At 46.7% G+C, this 14,639-nt stretch overlaps 1 protein-coding gene across 1 annotated transcript in view; it reads left to right on the top strand.

Moving 5' to 3' along the window:
• The window catches only part of PTPRN2 (protein tyrosine phosphatase receptor type N2), a 514,367-nt gene that overhangs the window by 57,848 nt on the left and 441,880 nt on the right, over positions 1–14,639 (top strand). The window contains exon 3 of the mRNA XM_044247045.1: positions 1,420–1,522. Coding sequence (XP_044102980.1) covers positions 1,420–1,522 — 103 coding nt within the window. The remainder of the gene's footprint in view (positions 1–1,419; positions 1,523–14,639) is intronic.

Raw genomic sequence — 14,639 nt, 5'->3', positions numbered from 1 at the left:
CCGCCTTCTGGAATGGCGTGTTTAAACTGTGCTTATTTCCAAAATCCGCAGAGCTAGGTATTACGCTAACACTGCGACTGTGCTTTTGGCTGAAAAGACTCCTGGGTCTTCAACCAGAGGCTGACAGTCACACGAGCACACACTGCATATGGGTGGTTTTTTTAGTTGCTTTTGGCAAATGGAAGATTTGTGCTGATTACGAGTACAGTTAATCCTAAGTGAGGGTAACAGTGACTGCGGGGCGCGTCTCCCTGCCGCGACCCATTCTCTAAATGTTATGTTCAAGCAGAGCAGCTAGAACAAATTGCCGCAGGAGGCCAGCCTGTTTGGTGAGTTTTCTCGTCAGCTTCCCTTTGGGGTAGTGCCTTTCGAGTTTTAGAAATGTTCCAACTGTTTGAATTTTGCCATTTGTAAGTGTGAAAAAAAAAGTTAGATTTGCATTTGAAGAAAGAATTCACATGTGTTCACGAAGACAGCTTATATCAGCTGAGCTCTTCTTTAAATTCCCCAGAACATGTGGTTCTCGCAGCAAGTTCTGGACCCTTCTCCCACACGCACACAAACAGGCATGGAGCCGTCCTGATTTGAAGATTTTGGTAATGTGTTTTTGAACAGGGCATAAAAATATATCTCTGTAATTACATGATATTTAGTGATTAGATAATTATGGATAATTGCATGGGGTAGTTCTAAGTGCTAAAGTGTTACCATAAGATCTAAAATGTACAAATTGCATAATAATTATTCTTGGGAGTTATTTGGTAATTCTGAGCATAATTATCATGTGATCTGCAGTGCATGTAATTAATGCATAATCGCATGGATTTTGCCTTCGTAACTACTTCGCTCTTGTTATAAAGCTCTTTGTCATAACATTTGAGGATAAATATAATGTAATTGGCTCCCAGATACAGCACATTAAGCCCCGTGATAATTGCCCTCACAGTAACAATACCCTTATTTCATTACAACTGTGTGGCTCTCCGGCAGGCTGGGGCTAGCACGGATTCCCGAGACGTGGTGGGGCGCAGGCAGGCTAGGGGCCCAGTGGTGAGGGGATGAGCACACGTCTGGGTCAGGTGACCAGAGCCTTTCTGCGAGAACGTCTGCATCCCTCATGGGGACACCTCCCTCTCCCAAGTGAAATGTGCCCCGGGCGACAGCTCCTAGCGTCCGGCCATGGCACCCCGTGCCTCGTGCTTCTCATCTGGCAAAACGCCCCTCCTAGTTCTGGTCTCGTTTTCTCGGAAGACGGCGACTTGTGTAAAGAGGAGACCTTAGGAACACCGCCGTGATGGAGACGTGGGTGGTTGACGGCGTTGAGGGCAGACTTTGAAATGGCAGCAGTTTATCCTGAGACAGAAATAAGGGCTTTAGCTCAGTTTCTGGGTTGATAATGCAGCTCTCGACCTCCCCCAGGCTTCACGTGGCAGGACGACTTCACCCAGCGTGTGATGGCCCAGGAGCTCTCGGACCTGCCCCACGCCTACCCGCGACATCTGGATGCTTCCGACACAGCCAGGTAAGCAGACGGCTCTCGGGCCGCAGCCCGGCAGCACGGACCCATCGAGCTGTGTCTGTCTGGACCTGTTGTCCTTGTGGCGTAGATGGTCCGGAGGGTGGGAATGTGCAGGAGGAGCGGGAGGTGCTGCCCCCCCCCCCCCCGGGCCTGGCCCAGGTGCACAAGACACATTGGCGTGACCCTCGAGCCGGGTGCGGTCCTCACCACGGACATCCCCGCCGCCCTTCCCCTCCCTTTCCCAAGAACACTGGAAAGCCCTGCCTCTTCAGAGCCTTGGCTGGAAGCAGAAAAGTCAAGACTTGTCATTTCCCAGTAAGAATTCATGTTCATGGGACGCCTGGGTGGCGCAGTTGGTTAAACGACTGCCTCCGGCTCAGGGCGTGATCCTGGAGTCCCGGGATCGAGTCCCACATCAGGCTCCCAGCTCCATGGGGAGTCTGCTTCGCTCTCTGACCTTCTCCTCGCTCATTCTCTCTCTCACTGTCTCTCTCAAATAAATAAAATAAAATCTTAAAAAAAAAAAAAAAGAATTCATGTTCACTTTAGTGCAAAAATCAGAGTTATGACGGTTTTCCTATTGCTGATACATAGCAACCTGTACCGAGCTGCGACACCTCATTTCATCCCCTCTGCGCACTCTGAGGGTCCCTAATGCCTGTCCTGGCCTTGGAGGGAAGGGAATGGAGATGCAGGGAAGGTAAAAACGTAGTCCGAAGACAGACCAGGGGGAGCCCCAGGGTCGTGTGGCACCTCAGCCATGGTGCTAGATTCCTCAAGGTCGCAGACTGTGGAAAGGGCCTTCTGCAAAGGCTTCGGGAAGTTTGGAAGGTCTGGTTTCCCCCCGAGAGAGACTGTTCTGAAACTTGGGCTAGAAAAACCTCAGCAACCCGAAAACGCGAGTATCTCCCCGAAGCTGGTGTTCCTCCACCGAGGGAAGCAGCTAAGCCACCGAGAGGCTCATTGCCAAGTGCAGGGCCAGCGAGTGACCACGCCCGAGGGACGGGGACACACTGCGAGCACATCCGCCGCGTCAGCCTCCCCAGCAGCCGCACCGAGTTTTCCGGGGGCCCGAGACGCGCTGCCGCTCCGCGTGCCCGGCCTGTCTCCGTCCGGGGCCTCCTGCGGCCGAGGACGTCCGTGCGAGTCCGGGCGAGTGCGAGACCCTGTGAGGAGCCACGACCCAGGCCAGAGTCCGGCCGCCTCGCATTTCCGCTTTTGCTCGCACGGTCGCGCGCTCCTGGTACTGGGCTTCCCACCGGGCGTTTCCGGGCTGCCCGTGGCTCCCTCCGACCGAGGAGGATGTACCGTCACTGCCCGTGAGGCGCCGCAGCCCAGGCGAGCCGCGACGCCGGGGTGAGCAGAGAACGGCTCCTCGTGCGGCCCGGCAGGGCCAGCGGAGCGTGGTGTCCCCCAGCACCAGGCTCTGCAGGCGAGGGCAGGCCGCTGAACAGACCCCCAGACCGCTGCCTTCTTCCCAGCATCAATAGTGTCATTTCTAAAAGTTGCCAGTTTTATTATGAAAAATGATACCTAGCTTTGCTGTTTTTTAATAATTGAGATTAAAAGTTTAAAAATATTTCTATTTTAGATTGGAATTTTCTTCATATTTTAGATATGAATTTTTTATGCATGATCTTGGTTCACATGAAAAGTTTTTTTGTATTTTTCTGTTTTATTTCAGTTTAGAGCCTTTATATTTAAGGCAAGTAAGTTTTCATTGATCCCATCTTGTAGAGAGGTTTCCGGGTCTGTGGCGTGGAGGACAGTCGCCGACAGAGACAGCTCTCATAGCCGTCTCGCGGCTGGAATTTTAATTGTGTCTTTGACCGGGTTGAGCCTAAGTAAACCAGCCATCCCAGCTCTGAAAGCAGAGCCCGTTTGGGGAAGACTTGCTGGGGTATCCCCAGATTCCTGTCCATCCTGCTCCTGGCTCTGCCCCTGAGGGACGGGTGTTCCTCGGCCGCATGAGTAGGTCCCTACTCACGAGTAGGTCGTAGGGTAGCTCAGCTTCCGGCTGAGGCTGGCGTTGTCCAGTGGGATTCACCCCGGCTTAGAGGGCAGGGCGGAGGGGGTTAGGATGGCAGGTTGTCTGATCCCACAACCCCCTCTCTGCTCCGTCCTGTTGCTCTGGTGGCTCTCCACGGTTACCCCTGCGTACCCTCCTCTCAGTGCTGTGTGCCTCTGCAAATGCTGTCCTGTCACACACTCAGACCTCCAGATTTCGGGTGTTTCCTGTTGGCACTCTGCCTGATGGACCCTCTCGGCAGCCAGGACAGGGGCACTTGGCCTTGCTGTCTTCCTGGCTTTGTCCCTCCCTGCAGCTCTGGTCACGGTTACACTGTCGTCATGGTCAGAGAGTGGTTTTCCCTCTTTTCACAAAATTTCTGCAAAACCTTTAGCACTGGGATTATCCGTTTCCTGGTGTATGTATCTGCTATACTCCTCCTTTGAGACATGTCTCCTAACACTCTCATTGTCTTCCAAGGCTGTTGGCAAAACGTTTTCACTGCGCGAAATTGAGGCATTTGTATTTTTGCAGAGAACGATCATCCTTTTCATAGGGATCTCCAAATTTATTATCTTGGTATGACATTTAGAATTGTATTATAATTTAAAAAAACCATTCAGTGTACATATGTTTATCACCTTTGTCTTTTTTATTATTCTTTTTTATTAATTTTTTTGCTTTTTAAAAAATTATTTTTATTAACATATAATGTATTATTAGCCCCAGGGGTACAGGTCTGTGAATCATCAGGCTTACACAGTTCACAGCACTCACCATAGCACATACCCTCCCCAATGTTCATAACCCAACACCCTCTCCCTACACCCCTCCCCTCAGCAACCCTCAGTTTGTTTTGTGAGATTAGGAGTCTCTTATGTTTTGTCTCCCTCCTGATCCCATCTTGTTTCATTTATTCCTTTCCTGACCCCCAGAACCCCTACTTTGCCTCTCAACTTCCTCATATCAGGGAGATCATATGGTAGTTGTCTTTCTCTGATTGACTTATTTCGCTAAGCATAATACCCTCTAGTTCCATCCACGTCATCGCACATGGCAAGATTTCTTTTCTTTTGATGGCTGCATAGTATTCCATTGTGTATATATACCACTTCTTCTTTATCCATTCATCTGTTGATGGACATCTAGGTTCTTTCCAGAGTTTGACTATTGTGGACATGGCTGCTATAAACATTTGGGTGCACGTGCCCCTTTGGATCACTACATTTGTATCTTTAGGGTAAATACCTAGTAGTGTGATTGCTGGGTCATAGGGTAGCTCCATGTTCAACTTTTTGAGGAACCTCCATGCTGTTTTCCAGAGTGGCTGTACCAGCTTACATTCCCACCACAGAGTAGGAGGGTTCCCCTTTCTCCGCATCCTTGCCAGCATCTGTCATTTTCTGACTTGTTAATTTTAGCCATTCTGATTGGAGTGAGGTGGTATCTCACTGTGGTTTTGATTTGTATTTCCCTGATGTTGAGTGATGTGGAACACTTTTTCATGTGTCTGTTGGCCATCTGGATGTCTTCTTTGAGAAATGTCTGTTCATGTCTTCTGCCCATTTCTTGATTGGATTATTTGTTGTTTGGGTGTTGAGTTTGATAAGTTCTTTATAGATTTTGGATACTAGCCTTTCATCTTATATGTCATTTGCGACTATCTTCTCCCAGTCTGTTGGCTGTCATTTGGTTTTGTTGACTATTTCCTTTGCTTTTCAAAAGCTTTTCATGTCAATGAAGTCCCAATAGTTCATTTTTGCCCTAGCTTCCCTTGCCTTTGGCGATGTTTATAGGAAGAAGTTGCTGCAGCCGAGGTCAAAGAGGTTGCTGCCTGTGTGCTCCTCAAGGATTCTGTTGGATTCCTGAAAGACACAGAGGTCTTTCATCCATTTTGAGTCTATTCTTGTGTGTGGTATAAGGAAACGTTCCAGTTTTGTTCTTCTGCATGTGGCTGTCCCATGTTCCCAACACCATTTGTTGAAGAGACTGTCTTTTTTCCATTGAACATTCTCTCCTGCTTTGTTGAAGATCAGTTAACCTGGAGTTGAGGGTGCATTTCTGGGCTCTCTATTCTGTTCTATTGATCTGTGTGTCTGTTTTTCTGCCATACTGTCTTGATGATTACAGCTTTGTAGTAGAGGTTGAAGTCTGGAATTGTGATGCCACTAACTTTGACTTTTGTTTTTCAACCTCCCCCTGGAAACTCAGGGTCCTTTCTGCTTCCATATAAATTTTAGGATTATTTGTTCCATTTCTTTGAAAAAATTCATCGTATTTTGATAGGAATTGCATTAAATGTGTAGATTGCTTTAGGTAGCATAGACATTTTCATGATATTTGTTCTTCCAATCCATGAGCATGGGACATTTTTCCATTTCTTTGTGTCTTCTTCAATTTCTTTCATGAGTACTTTTTAGTTTTCTGAGTATAGATTCTTTGCCTCTTTGGTTAGGTTTATTCCTGGGTATCTTATGGTTGTAGGTGCAATTATAAATGGGATTGACTCCTTAATTTCTCTTTCTTCTGTCTTGTTGTTGGTGTAAAGAAATGTTACTGATTTCGGTGCATCGATTTTATATCCTGACACTTTACTGAATTCCTGTACAAGTTCTAGCAGATTTGGAGTGGAGTCTTCGGGTTTTCCACATAAAGCATCATATCATCTGTGAAGAGTGATAGTTTGACTTCTTTGCCAATTTGGATGCCTTTAATTGCTTTTTGTTTTCTGATTGCTGAGGCTAGGACTTCTAGTACTATGTTGAATAGCAGTGGTGATGGTGGACAGCCCTGCTGTCTTCCTGATCTCAGCGGAAAAGCTCTAGTTTTTCTCCATTGAGAATGATATTTGCAGTGGGTTTTTCATAGATGGCTTTGATGATATTGAGGTGTGTACCCTCTATCCCTACAATTTGAAGAGTTTTGATTAAGAAAGGATGCTATACTTTGTCAAATGCTTTTTCAGCATCTATTGAGAGTATCATATGGTTCTTATTATTTCTTTTATTAATGTGTCATATTGATTGATTTGCAGATGTTGAACCAACCTTGCAGCCCAGGTTTTGGGATCAAGGTAATGGTGGCTTCATAAAATGAGTTTGGAAGTTTTCTTTCCATTTCTATTTTTTGGAACAGTTTCAGGAGAATAGGGGTTAATTCTTTAAATGTTTAGTAGAATTCCCCTGGGAAGCTATCTGGCCCTGAGCTCTTGTTTTTTTGGGGAGGTTTTTGAGGACTGCTTCAATCTCCATATTGGTTATGGGTCTGTTCAGGTTTTCTATTTCTTCCTGGTTCAGTTTTGGTAGTTTATGTGTCTCTAGGAATGCATCCATTTCTTCCAGATTGTCAAATTGGCTGGCGTATAGTTGCTCATAATATGTTCTTATAAGTGTTTGTATTTCTTTGGTGTTGGTCATGATCTCTCCTCTTTTGTTCATTATTTTATTTATATAGGTCCTTTCTCTTTTCTTTTTGATAAGTCTGGCCAGGGGTTTATCAATCTTATTACTTCTTTCAAAGAACCTGCTCCTGGTTTTGTTGATTTGTTCTACTGTTCTTTTGGTTTCTATTTCATTGATTTCTTCTGATCTTTATGACTTCTCTTCTCCTGCTGGGTTTAGGCTTTATTGCTGTTCTTTCTCCAGCTCCTTTAGATGTAGGGTTAGGTTGTGTACTTGAGACCTTTCTTGTTTCTTGAGAAAGGTTTGTATGGCTATATACTTTCCCCCCAGGACCGACTTTGCTGCGTCCCACAGATTTTGAACCATTGTTTTTTCATTTTCATTTGTTTCTATGAATTTTTTCAATTCTTCTTTAATTTCCTGGTTGACCCATTCATTCTTTAGTAGGATGCTATTTAGCCTCCATGTATTTGAGTTCTTTTCAACTTTCCTCTTGTTATTGAGTTCTAGCTTCAGAGCATTGTGGTCTGAAGATATTCAGGGAATGATCCCAATCTTTTGGTACTGGTTGAGACCTGCTTTGTGACCCAGGATGTGATCTATTCTGGAGAATGTTCCATGGGCACTAGAGAAGAATGTGTATTCTGCTGCTTTGGGATGAAATGTTCTGAATGTATCTGTGATGTCCATCTGGTCCAGTGTGTCATTTAAGGCCTTTATTTTCTTGTTGATTTTTGCTTGGATGATCTGTCCATTTCAGTGAGGGGAGTGTTAAAGTCCCCTACTATTATTATATTATTGTCGATGTGTTTCTTGATTTTGTTATTAATTGGTTTATATAGTTGGCTGCTCACATGTTAGGGGCATAGATACTTAAAATTGTTAGATCTTGTTGGACAGACCCTTTGAGTCTTGACCCTTGAGTCCTTCCTCATCTCTTATTATAGTCTTTGACTTAAAATCTAATTTGTCTGATATAAGGATTGCCACCTCAGCTTTCTTTTGATGTCCATTAGCGTGGTAATTGTTTTCCACACAGTCACTTTAAGTCTGGAGGTGTCTTTAGGTCTAAAATGAGTTTCTTGTAGACAGCATATGGAAAACCCTGTGTCTTTTGATTGGGGCATTTAGCCCATTTACATTCAGGGTAGCTATTGAAAGATATGAATTTAGTGCCATTGTATTGCCTGTAAGGTGACTATTACTGTATATTGTCTCTGTTCCTTTCTGGTCTAGTACTTTTAGGCTCTCTCTTTGCTTAGAGGACCCCTTTCAATATTTCCTGTAGAGCTGCTTTGGTGTTTGCAAATTCTTTTAATTTTTGTTTGTCCTGGAAGCTTTTTATCTCTCCTTGTATTTTCAGTGATAGCGTATCTGGATATAGTATTCTTGACTGCATATTTTTTTCATTTAGTGCTCTGAATATGTCATGTCAGTTCTTTCTGGCCTGCCAGGTCTCTGTGGATAGGTCTGCTGCCAATCTAATATTTCTACCATTGTATGTTACAGACTAACTGCCCCGAGCTGCTTTCAGGATTTTGTCTGTCACTAAGACTAGTAAGTTTTATTATTAGATGACATGGTGTGGACCTATTTTTATTGATTTTAAGGGGGGGTTCTCTGTGCCTCCTGGATTTTGATGCTTGTTCCCTTTGCCATACTATGGAAATTCATTATTATAATTTGCTTCAATATACTTTCTGCCCCCTTCTCTCTTTCTTCTTCTTCTGGAATCCGAATTATTTCAGTATTGTTTTGTCTTATGGTATCACTTACCTCTCAAATTCTCCCCTCATGACCCAGTAGTTGTTTGTCTGTCTTTTGCTCACCTTCTTTATTCTCCATCATTTGGACTTCTATATCACAGATTCTCTCTTCTGTCTCATTTATCCTAGCAGTAAGAGCCCCCATTCTTGATTGCACCTCATTAATACCTTTTTTGATTTCAGCTTGGTTAGATTTTAGTTCTTTTATTTCTCCAGGAAGGAATTTTATTTCTCCAGACCATGTTTCTTCAATATCTTCCATGCCTTTTTCAAGCCCAGCTAGCACCTTGAGAATCGTTGTTCTAAACTCTAGATCTGACATATTACCAATGTCTGTATTGATTAGGTCCTGGCCTTTGGTACTGCCTCTTGTTCTTTTTTGTGTGTGTGTGTGTGCTGAGTTTTCCACCTTGTCATCTCAACCAGATAAGAACATATGAACAACAATAAAATACTAAAATGGTGCAAAAATTCTTTGGGTGTATTTTGGTTTCTTAGAAGAAACTGCCTCCCAAAATTTTAAAGAAAGAAAAACATATATCTAGAAAAATAAGGGTAAACACAATGAAGGGATGGAATATGACTGCAAAAAAGAAAATTAAGAAAAATTCTAAAAAAGAAATTGATAAGTTGGTTGGAAAAAGAAAGAATAAAAAAAAAAAAAGAGGAGAGAATGTACTCAGGCTGGATACCAGATCAAAGCTCTGTGCTAGATTTAGGGTATATTTTGATCTATTAGAAGAAATTATATCCCAAAAAAATTTTAGAAAAAAACCCCTATATATATATACAATGAAGGATAGAATATGACTATAATAATGATGGTTTAAAAAGATTTTTTTTAGAAAGACATTGTTAAGATAAACTAGCTAAATGTTAAAAGAGGAAAGAGGATAAATTAAAAACATTAGAATAAGAGAAAATAAAATTAAAAAATTAACTTTGCAAAACTAAAGGATCATAGGGAGAAAGCCATGAATTCCACTCATTGTTTTCCCTTGGCTCTGGAGTCTTGGCTGGATGTTCTTGATGACCTTCTGGGGGAGGAGCCTCCTGCGGTGATTGTCAAATGTCTTTGTCAGAGGTGGAACTGCATCAGGGGTCGGGCTAAACAATCTGCTCAGGTTAGCCCTGGGGAGTTTGTGTTCCCTGAACGCTCTCCGTAGAGCTGTTTCAGAAAGTGGTTGATTTTCGGTTCCCGGAGTTGCTGCTCTTCTCCCCGATCTCCTCCTGAGTTTGTAGGTGTTTAGAGCGGTTCGATAACTCGCTGCCCTCCTGAGACCTGATGTCATCTCAGTCGGCTACTCCTCCGTCATCTTGCCTCTCTCCACCTTTGTCACTTCCAATGTCTGTATTTATTTTTAAGTGAGGCACTACTCACTTTTATTTTTAAGCTTTAAGTGGAATTTAGTGTTTCATCAGTTGCACACAGCCCCCAGGGCTCATTCCTCACGTGCCCTCCCTCATGCCCATCACCCAGTTTCCCCATCCCCCACCCAGCTTCCCTCCAGCGACCATCAGTTTGTGTCCCCTACTTTTACCATGATTTTTTAAATTAATTATCTTTGGACTTCTTACTTCTACTATCCTTATACCTGTTGTTTTTTAGTTTTTTTAGACCTATTGTTTTTTTAAGGATTTCGCATACTTATTTGAGAGAGAGACAGAGAGCATGCAGCAGGAGGGGGGAGGGGCAGAGGCAGGTTTAGGCACCCCGCTGAGCAGGGAGTCTGATGCAGGACTTGATCCCAGGTCCCTGAGATCATGACCTGAGCTGAAGGCAGACACTTCACGGACTGAGCCACCCAGCACCTTGGACCTATTGTTTTTTAGATAAACGTTGAACATTTTGTTCACCTTTTTATTTATTCATTTTTTATAATATTACATTTTTGACTTACTGAAATTTCTCAGAAACTGTTTCTGTAAATTTTCCTTTTGTTGTGAATATATTTTGCCTTAAACCCTTGAAGGCTCAGACATGGAGCATGTAAGTTTTGCTGGGCCACATCGTCCTTGGTGACGGCTGTATCCATGGTCAGTTCCGGAGGGTGCCTTGGTTGCTTTAATGCTTTTTGTCTTGGATTCCATTTTTCTAAAATTAGTACTGCCATTCCCGTTTTCCCTCTTAATTTGTTGCCTAATGAATCTGGTCTTTCTTTAAAATTTACCTCTTGGACTCTATTTTCTGTGCTGCTTTCCTGAGTCATGTCTACACAGCTTTCCTGAGTCATGTCTACACAGCTTTCCTGAGCCATGTCTACACAGCTTTCCTGAGCCATGTCTACACAGCTTTCCTGAGTCATGTCTACACAGCTTTCCTGAGCAGGCCCGGACCACTCAGTGAGGCCCGGGTGTCTCTGGCCCCTGGAATGTGACTCTCTGACGTTCTGACGCTTTTGCCTTCTGTCCCCTGGTGCTGGTCCCGGTGCTGCTTCTGGCCCGGAGAACGCCAGCACCTAGCACATGCCTTTCACGAGGTTGACATTGTGGAGTCAGTGAAGGAAGGACAGAATGAATGATCTGCTGTTGCTTTGATTATTACATGGGCAGCCACACCAGCCGAGAACCGTTCCTCGGTTCCGTCAGTCCACAGGGAATGCATTCTGCCTACTGGTCTCTAGAGCATTCTGTTCTCGATGGACTCGTGCGGGCCCACACCTGGCTAGAGATACACTTGGCGTGCTTCACGCAGGACAGTTGACCTGTACAGAAGTTACTGGCCCGGGTGAGGCTAGGATTGTGCGGGATGTCCGGCCGCACGCTTCTGCTGACCAGAGTGAGCACCGCGGTGAAGCAGCAGGCTGGCCCAGCACTGATCACAGATGCCAAGCGTGAGGAACAGAGGGAAGCGGGAGGGTCCCCGAGAGCCGAAGCCTGCCGTTTGCCGAGGCTCTGAGAGCAGGCGGCCAGCAGTGTGTCCCGCCAGTTCACAGGGGCTGTGCCGGGAGCATCGCATCAGGTGTCTTTGAAGGGTGTGTGTGGAGAGTCAGCTGGTGTCCGGGCGGTTCCTGTTCCTGGGAGGCGAGTGAGACCCGGGTCACTGTGCGCGCTCTAAAGATGGTCTTCCTCGTCTGGGTTGTTTTCCTTAGCAAACTGGGGCCTCTCATGTTGTGTGGAGCAACTGGAAGAGGGAGCAGTGAAGGCCGACGCGTAAAACAGTTTTAGTGTTTGTGAGGTGGAAAATACGTACTTACCAGGTTTTGACCTACTTTAAGCAGAACGACAGGCGAAAGCCCATTTGCCGGTTAACGGGTCCAGGACCGCCCGGTGAAGTGAGAGCCACGCCCGTCCCCCAGCACCTTACAGCGTCGCAAACAGACCCGTCCTACACCCGCCGGGAAAGGAACGACAGTTTAGAAGCACTTTTATGAGCTTAGCAATTAGTCCTGAGAAAAGACGGACTACCAGAGTCGTGAACCGACCCCAGCCCCACACAGCACGGGATTCCATCCATTCAGTGACGGTCCCGGAAACTCTAGCCATGGTTTGAGATCAAGGAACCGTGAAGCCCTCGTCATTGGCCCACGTGTGAGGTCCGATGCTGTATAGCCTGAAAAACCGGGCAGCTTTATCCATGAGATGAATCAACACAAGAAGAAGATTTTCTGTAAGTCCCAGCTTTTATGAAATACGTTCAAACACCACACCTAACAGTAGTGATCCGTTCCTGAAATCAGACTTCCTACGTGCGGAAGCTAGTTGGGATCCTGGTCCCATTACTGTAAGTGGGAAATCTATGATGAGTTACAGACCCACCTAACCCTCAGGAATGTCCTGAAGGGGTCAGAACCACGCTAGAGACCCCCATGTAAGTCACAAACTACCGTGCTTGTAGGAAGGACTGAATGTACTGTTTCCTGAGCCCTAAAAGTGGAAATGGTTATTAGCAGATTGGGCATTTTATTTGCAGTACCACAGCCGAACTCAGAGTACAAGACATGTACACAGACCAAACACAAATGCAGACACACACGCACAGACATACCCAGAAACACGCATACACATATGGACACGCACACACACAGACAAGTAGACACTTACGTAGACACACACGGGACTGTGAGTGGGGAAACTCCATGTCCCCACTTTTCCTGCATTTATGGCTTTTTCTAAGGCCTCCCCCTGTGCTTGGGGAACTGAGAGCCTCCTGTCAGCACCTGAAAACACCTTACTTCTAGAATTCTCACGAGACTTTAACACAGTTGGTATACTTATAAGTAAAAGTGAAAATCGAGTGACTGCTTAAAAACAAAGTCCCTCCAGATGCAAAGGTCGGGTCAGAAAGGATGGGAAGACATGAAAACAGCAGATGCGTCCATGACCCCCGTGTGCGCCGTTTTTCTGGACCTCATTCTGACATCGGGTGAGCCGTGCCGTGTTTCTAACAGTCTGGGCTGTTTCTGCTCAACGTCAAGGGCACTTCTGGCAGATAATTAAAAAAATACAAATTTTGAAACTGAGTATTTACTTACATGAAGGTCAAATGCATTTAGTATGCGAAAAAACCCACTTACATATATTGCTATGTAAATGTCAGAGCTATAATCACTACAATTATTTATTATTCAGAAATCAGCCGCCACAGTGATGAACACCCACTACAGAGAGCACCGTCTGAGCTGACAGAGTTGCTGTGGGAAACACGTCCCGTTCTCTCTGCACAAGCAGTATCTGTGGCTGTCAAAGAGGCCAAACAGAGACGGGGAGAATCGTGTTTTATATAACTTAAAAACTCATTTTCCTTAAAAAAAAAAAAAAGGGAAATAAGACATTTTTCTTTCAAATTAGGCCATAATTTGATCCCCCCACCACACCACAACGATCAGTTTCGGACCCTGAACTCCCTTTCCTGGGTAACAGCCCCAAACACTAGCGTCTCACATCACATGTGAAGCGACCCTTAGAACCTGCATGAACTCGGGATGTCGCGGGCGCGAGTTCACTCTCTCAGCCCACACGTCTGCCGTCAGCGGCGGCTGGGAGTCCCGGGGTTGGCGCGGGGAAGAGGAACGGAGAGCGTGAGCCCTTCCCTGGGGCGGCTTCCGTGCCAGCGGGAGGAGAGCCGGCAGCAGACGCGCGTGCTCAAGAAGGCGGTTTCTGGTCGGAGCGAGCGCGGAGGGCCCGCGTTCCGGGGCGCTCTGGTGAGCGGTGACGAGAGCCTACCCCCGGCCGGATGCTGGGGAAGCGTCCCTGAGCACGAGGTGACCGACGGTCGGGAAGTGGGGCGGGACCGGAGCTGTTGCCCGAGAGTGATGGGGCCTGGGGTCCTTTCCCCAGAGGCCCCCGTGGTTCCGAGCAGCAGAGGCGACAGGCAGAGGCTCCGGCTCCTGCCACCGCGGCTGCTCGGGCCTGACCGCACGCGCCCCAGACAAGCCGTGGTGCGGGGGCAGACGTGGAAGGGTGGGGGCGTAGTTCTGGGTCGGCCCGAGGGAGCGCATGGACGCGCGGCTAAGAGAGGGGACGGGACAGCGGCAAAGCCTGTGGCCTGCGGCCAGAGCGGCGGTGTCACTGCCGAGATGGCTGGTCAGTGGACACAGCAGGGCCAGCCGTGGGCAGCACAGCGAAGGAGAGAAACGAGACGGGGAGAAGAACTTGGGAGGAGACGGTCTGGGGAGCTGCCGGCCGCTCCGGATTGCACAGGTGTCAGGACCAGGAATTCGCTGTCAGGCTGCCCTTCTTGGGGACCCGAGGTCAGAGTGTGTGACAGAGGCTCTCTGCACAGAGCGTCTACCTGTGTGGTTTCCTGCCCCATTTAGGATGCATTTTGGCCCTTGGGGACAGGTGACATGCACACAGCAGAAGTGTCCGTGGACAGGGATGCTCTGGTCACTGCGTCTGGGCTGCGAGAGCGGTGGCCCCAGAGGTCAGCTCTTCACAGTCAGGGCGACGGGGGAGGGGAGCCGATCCGGACAGGGGGCCGCCGAGGGACAGTGTGAGTTCCC

This window comes from Neovison vison, chromosome 4 (assembly GCF_020171115.1).
Source record: "Neovison vison isolate M4711 chromosome 4, ASM_NN_V1, whole genome shotgun sequence".
Classification (NCBI taxonomy): Eukaryota; Metazoa; Chordata; class Mammalia; order Carnivora; family Mustelidae; genus Neogale; species Neogale vison.
Note: the sequence above shows the minus strand (reverse complement) of the source record. Positions and strands in the feature narration are given on the sequence as shown.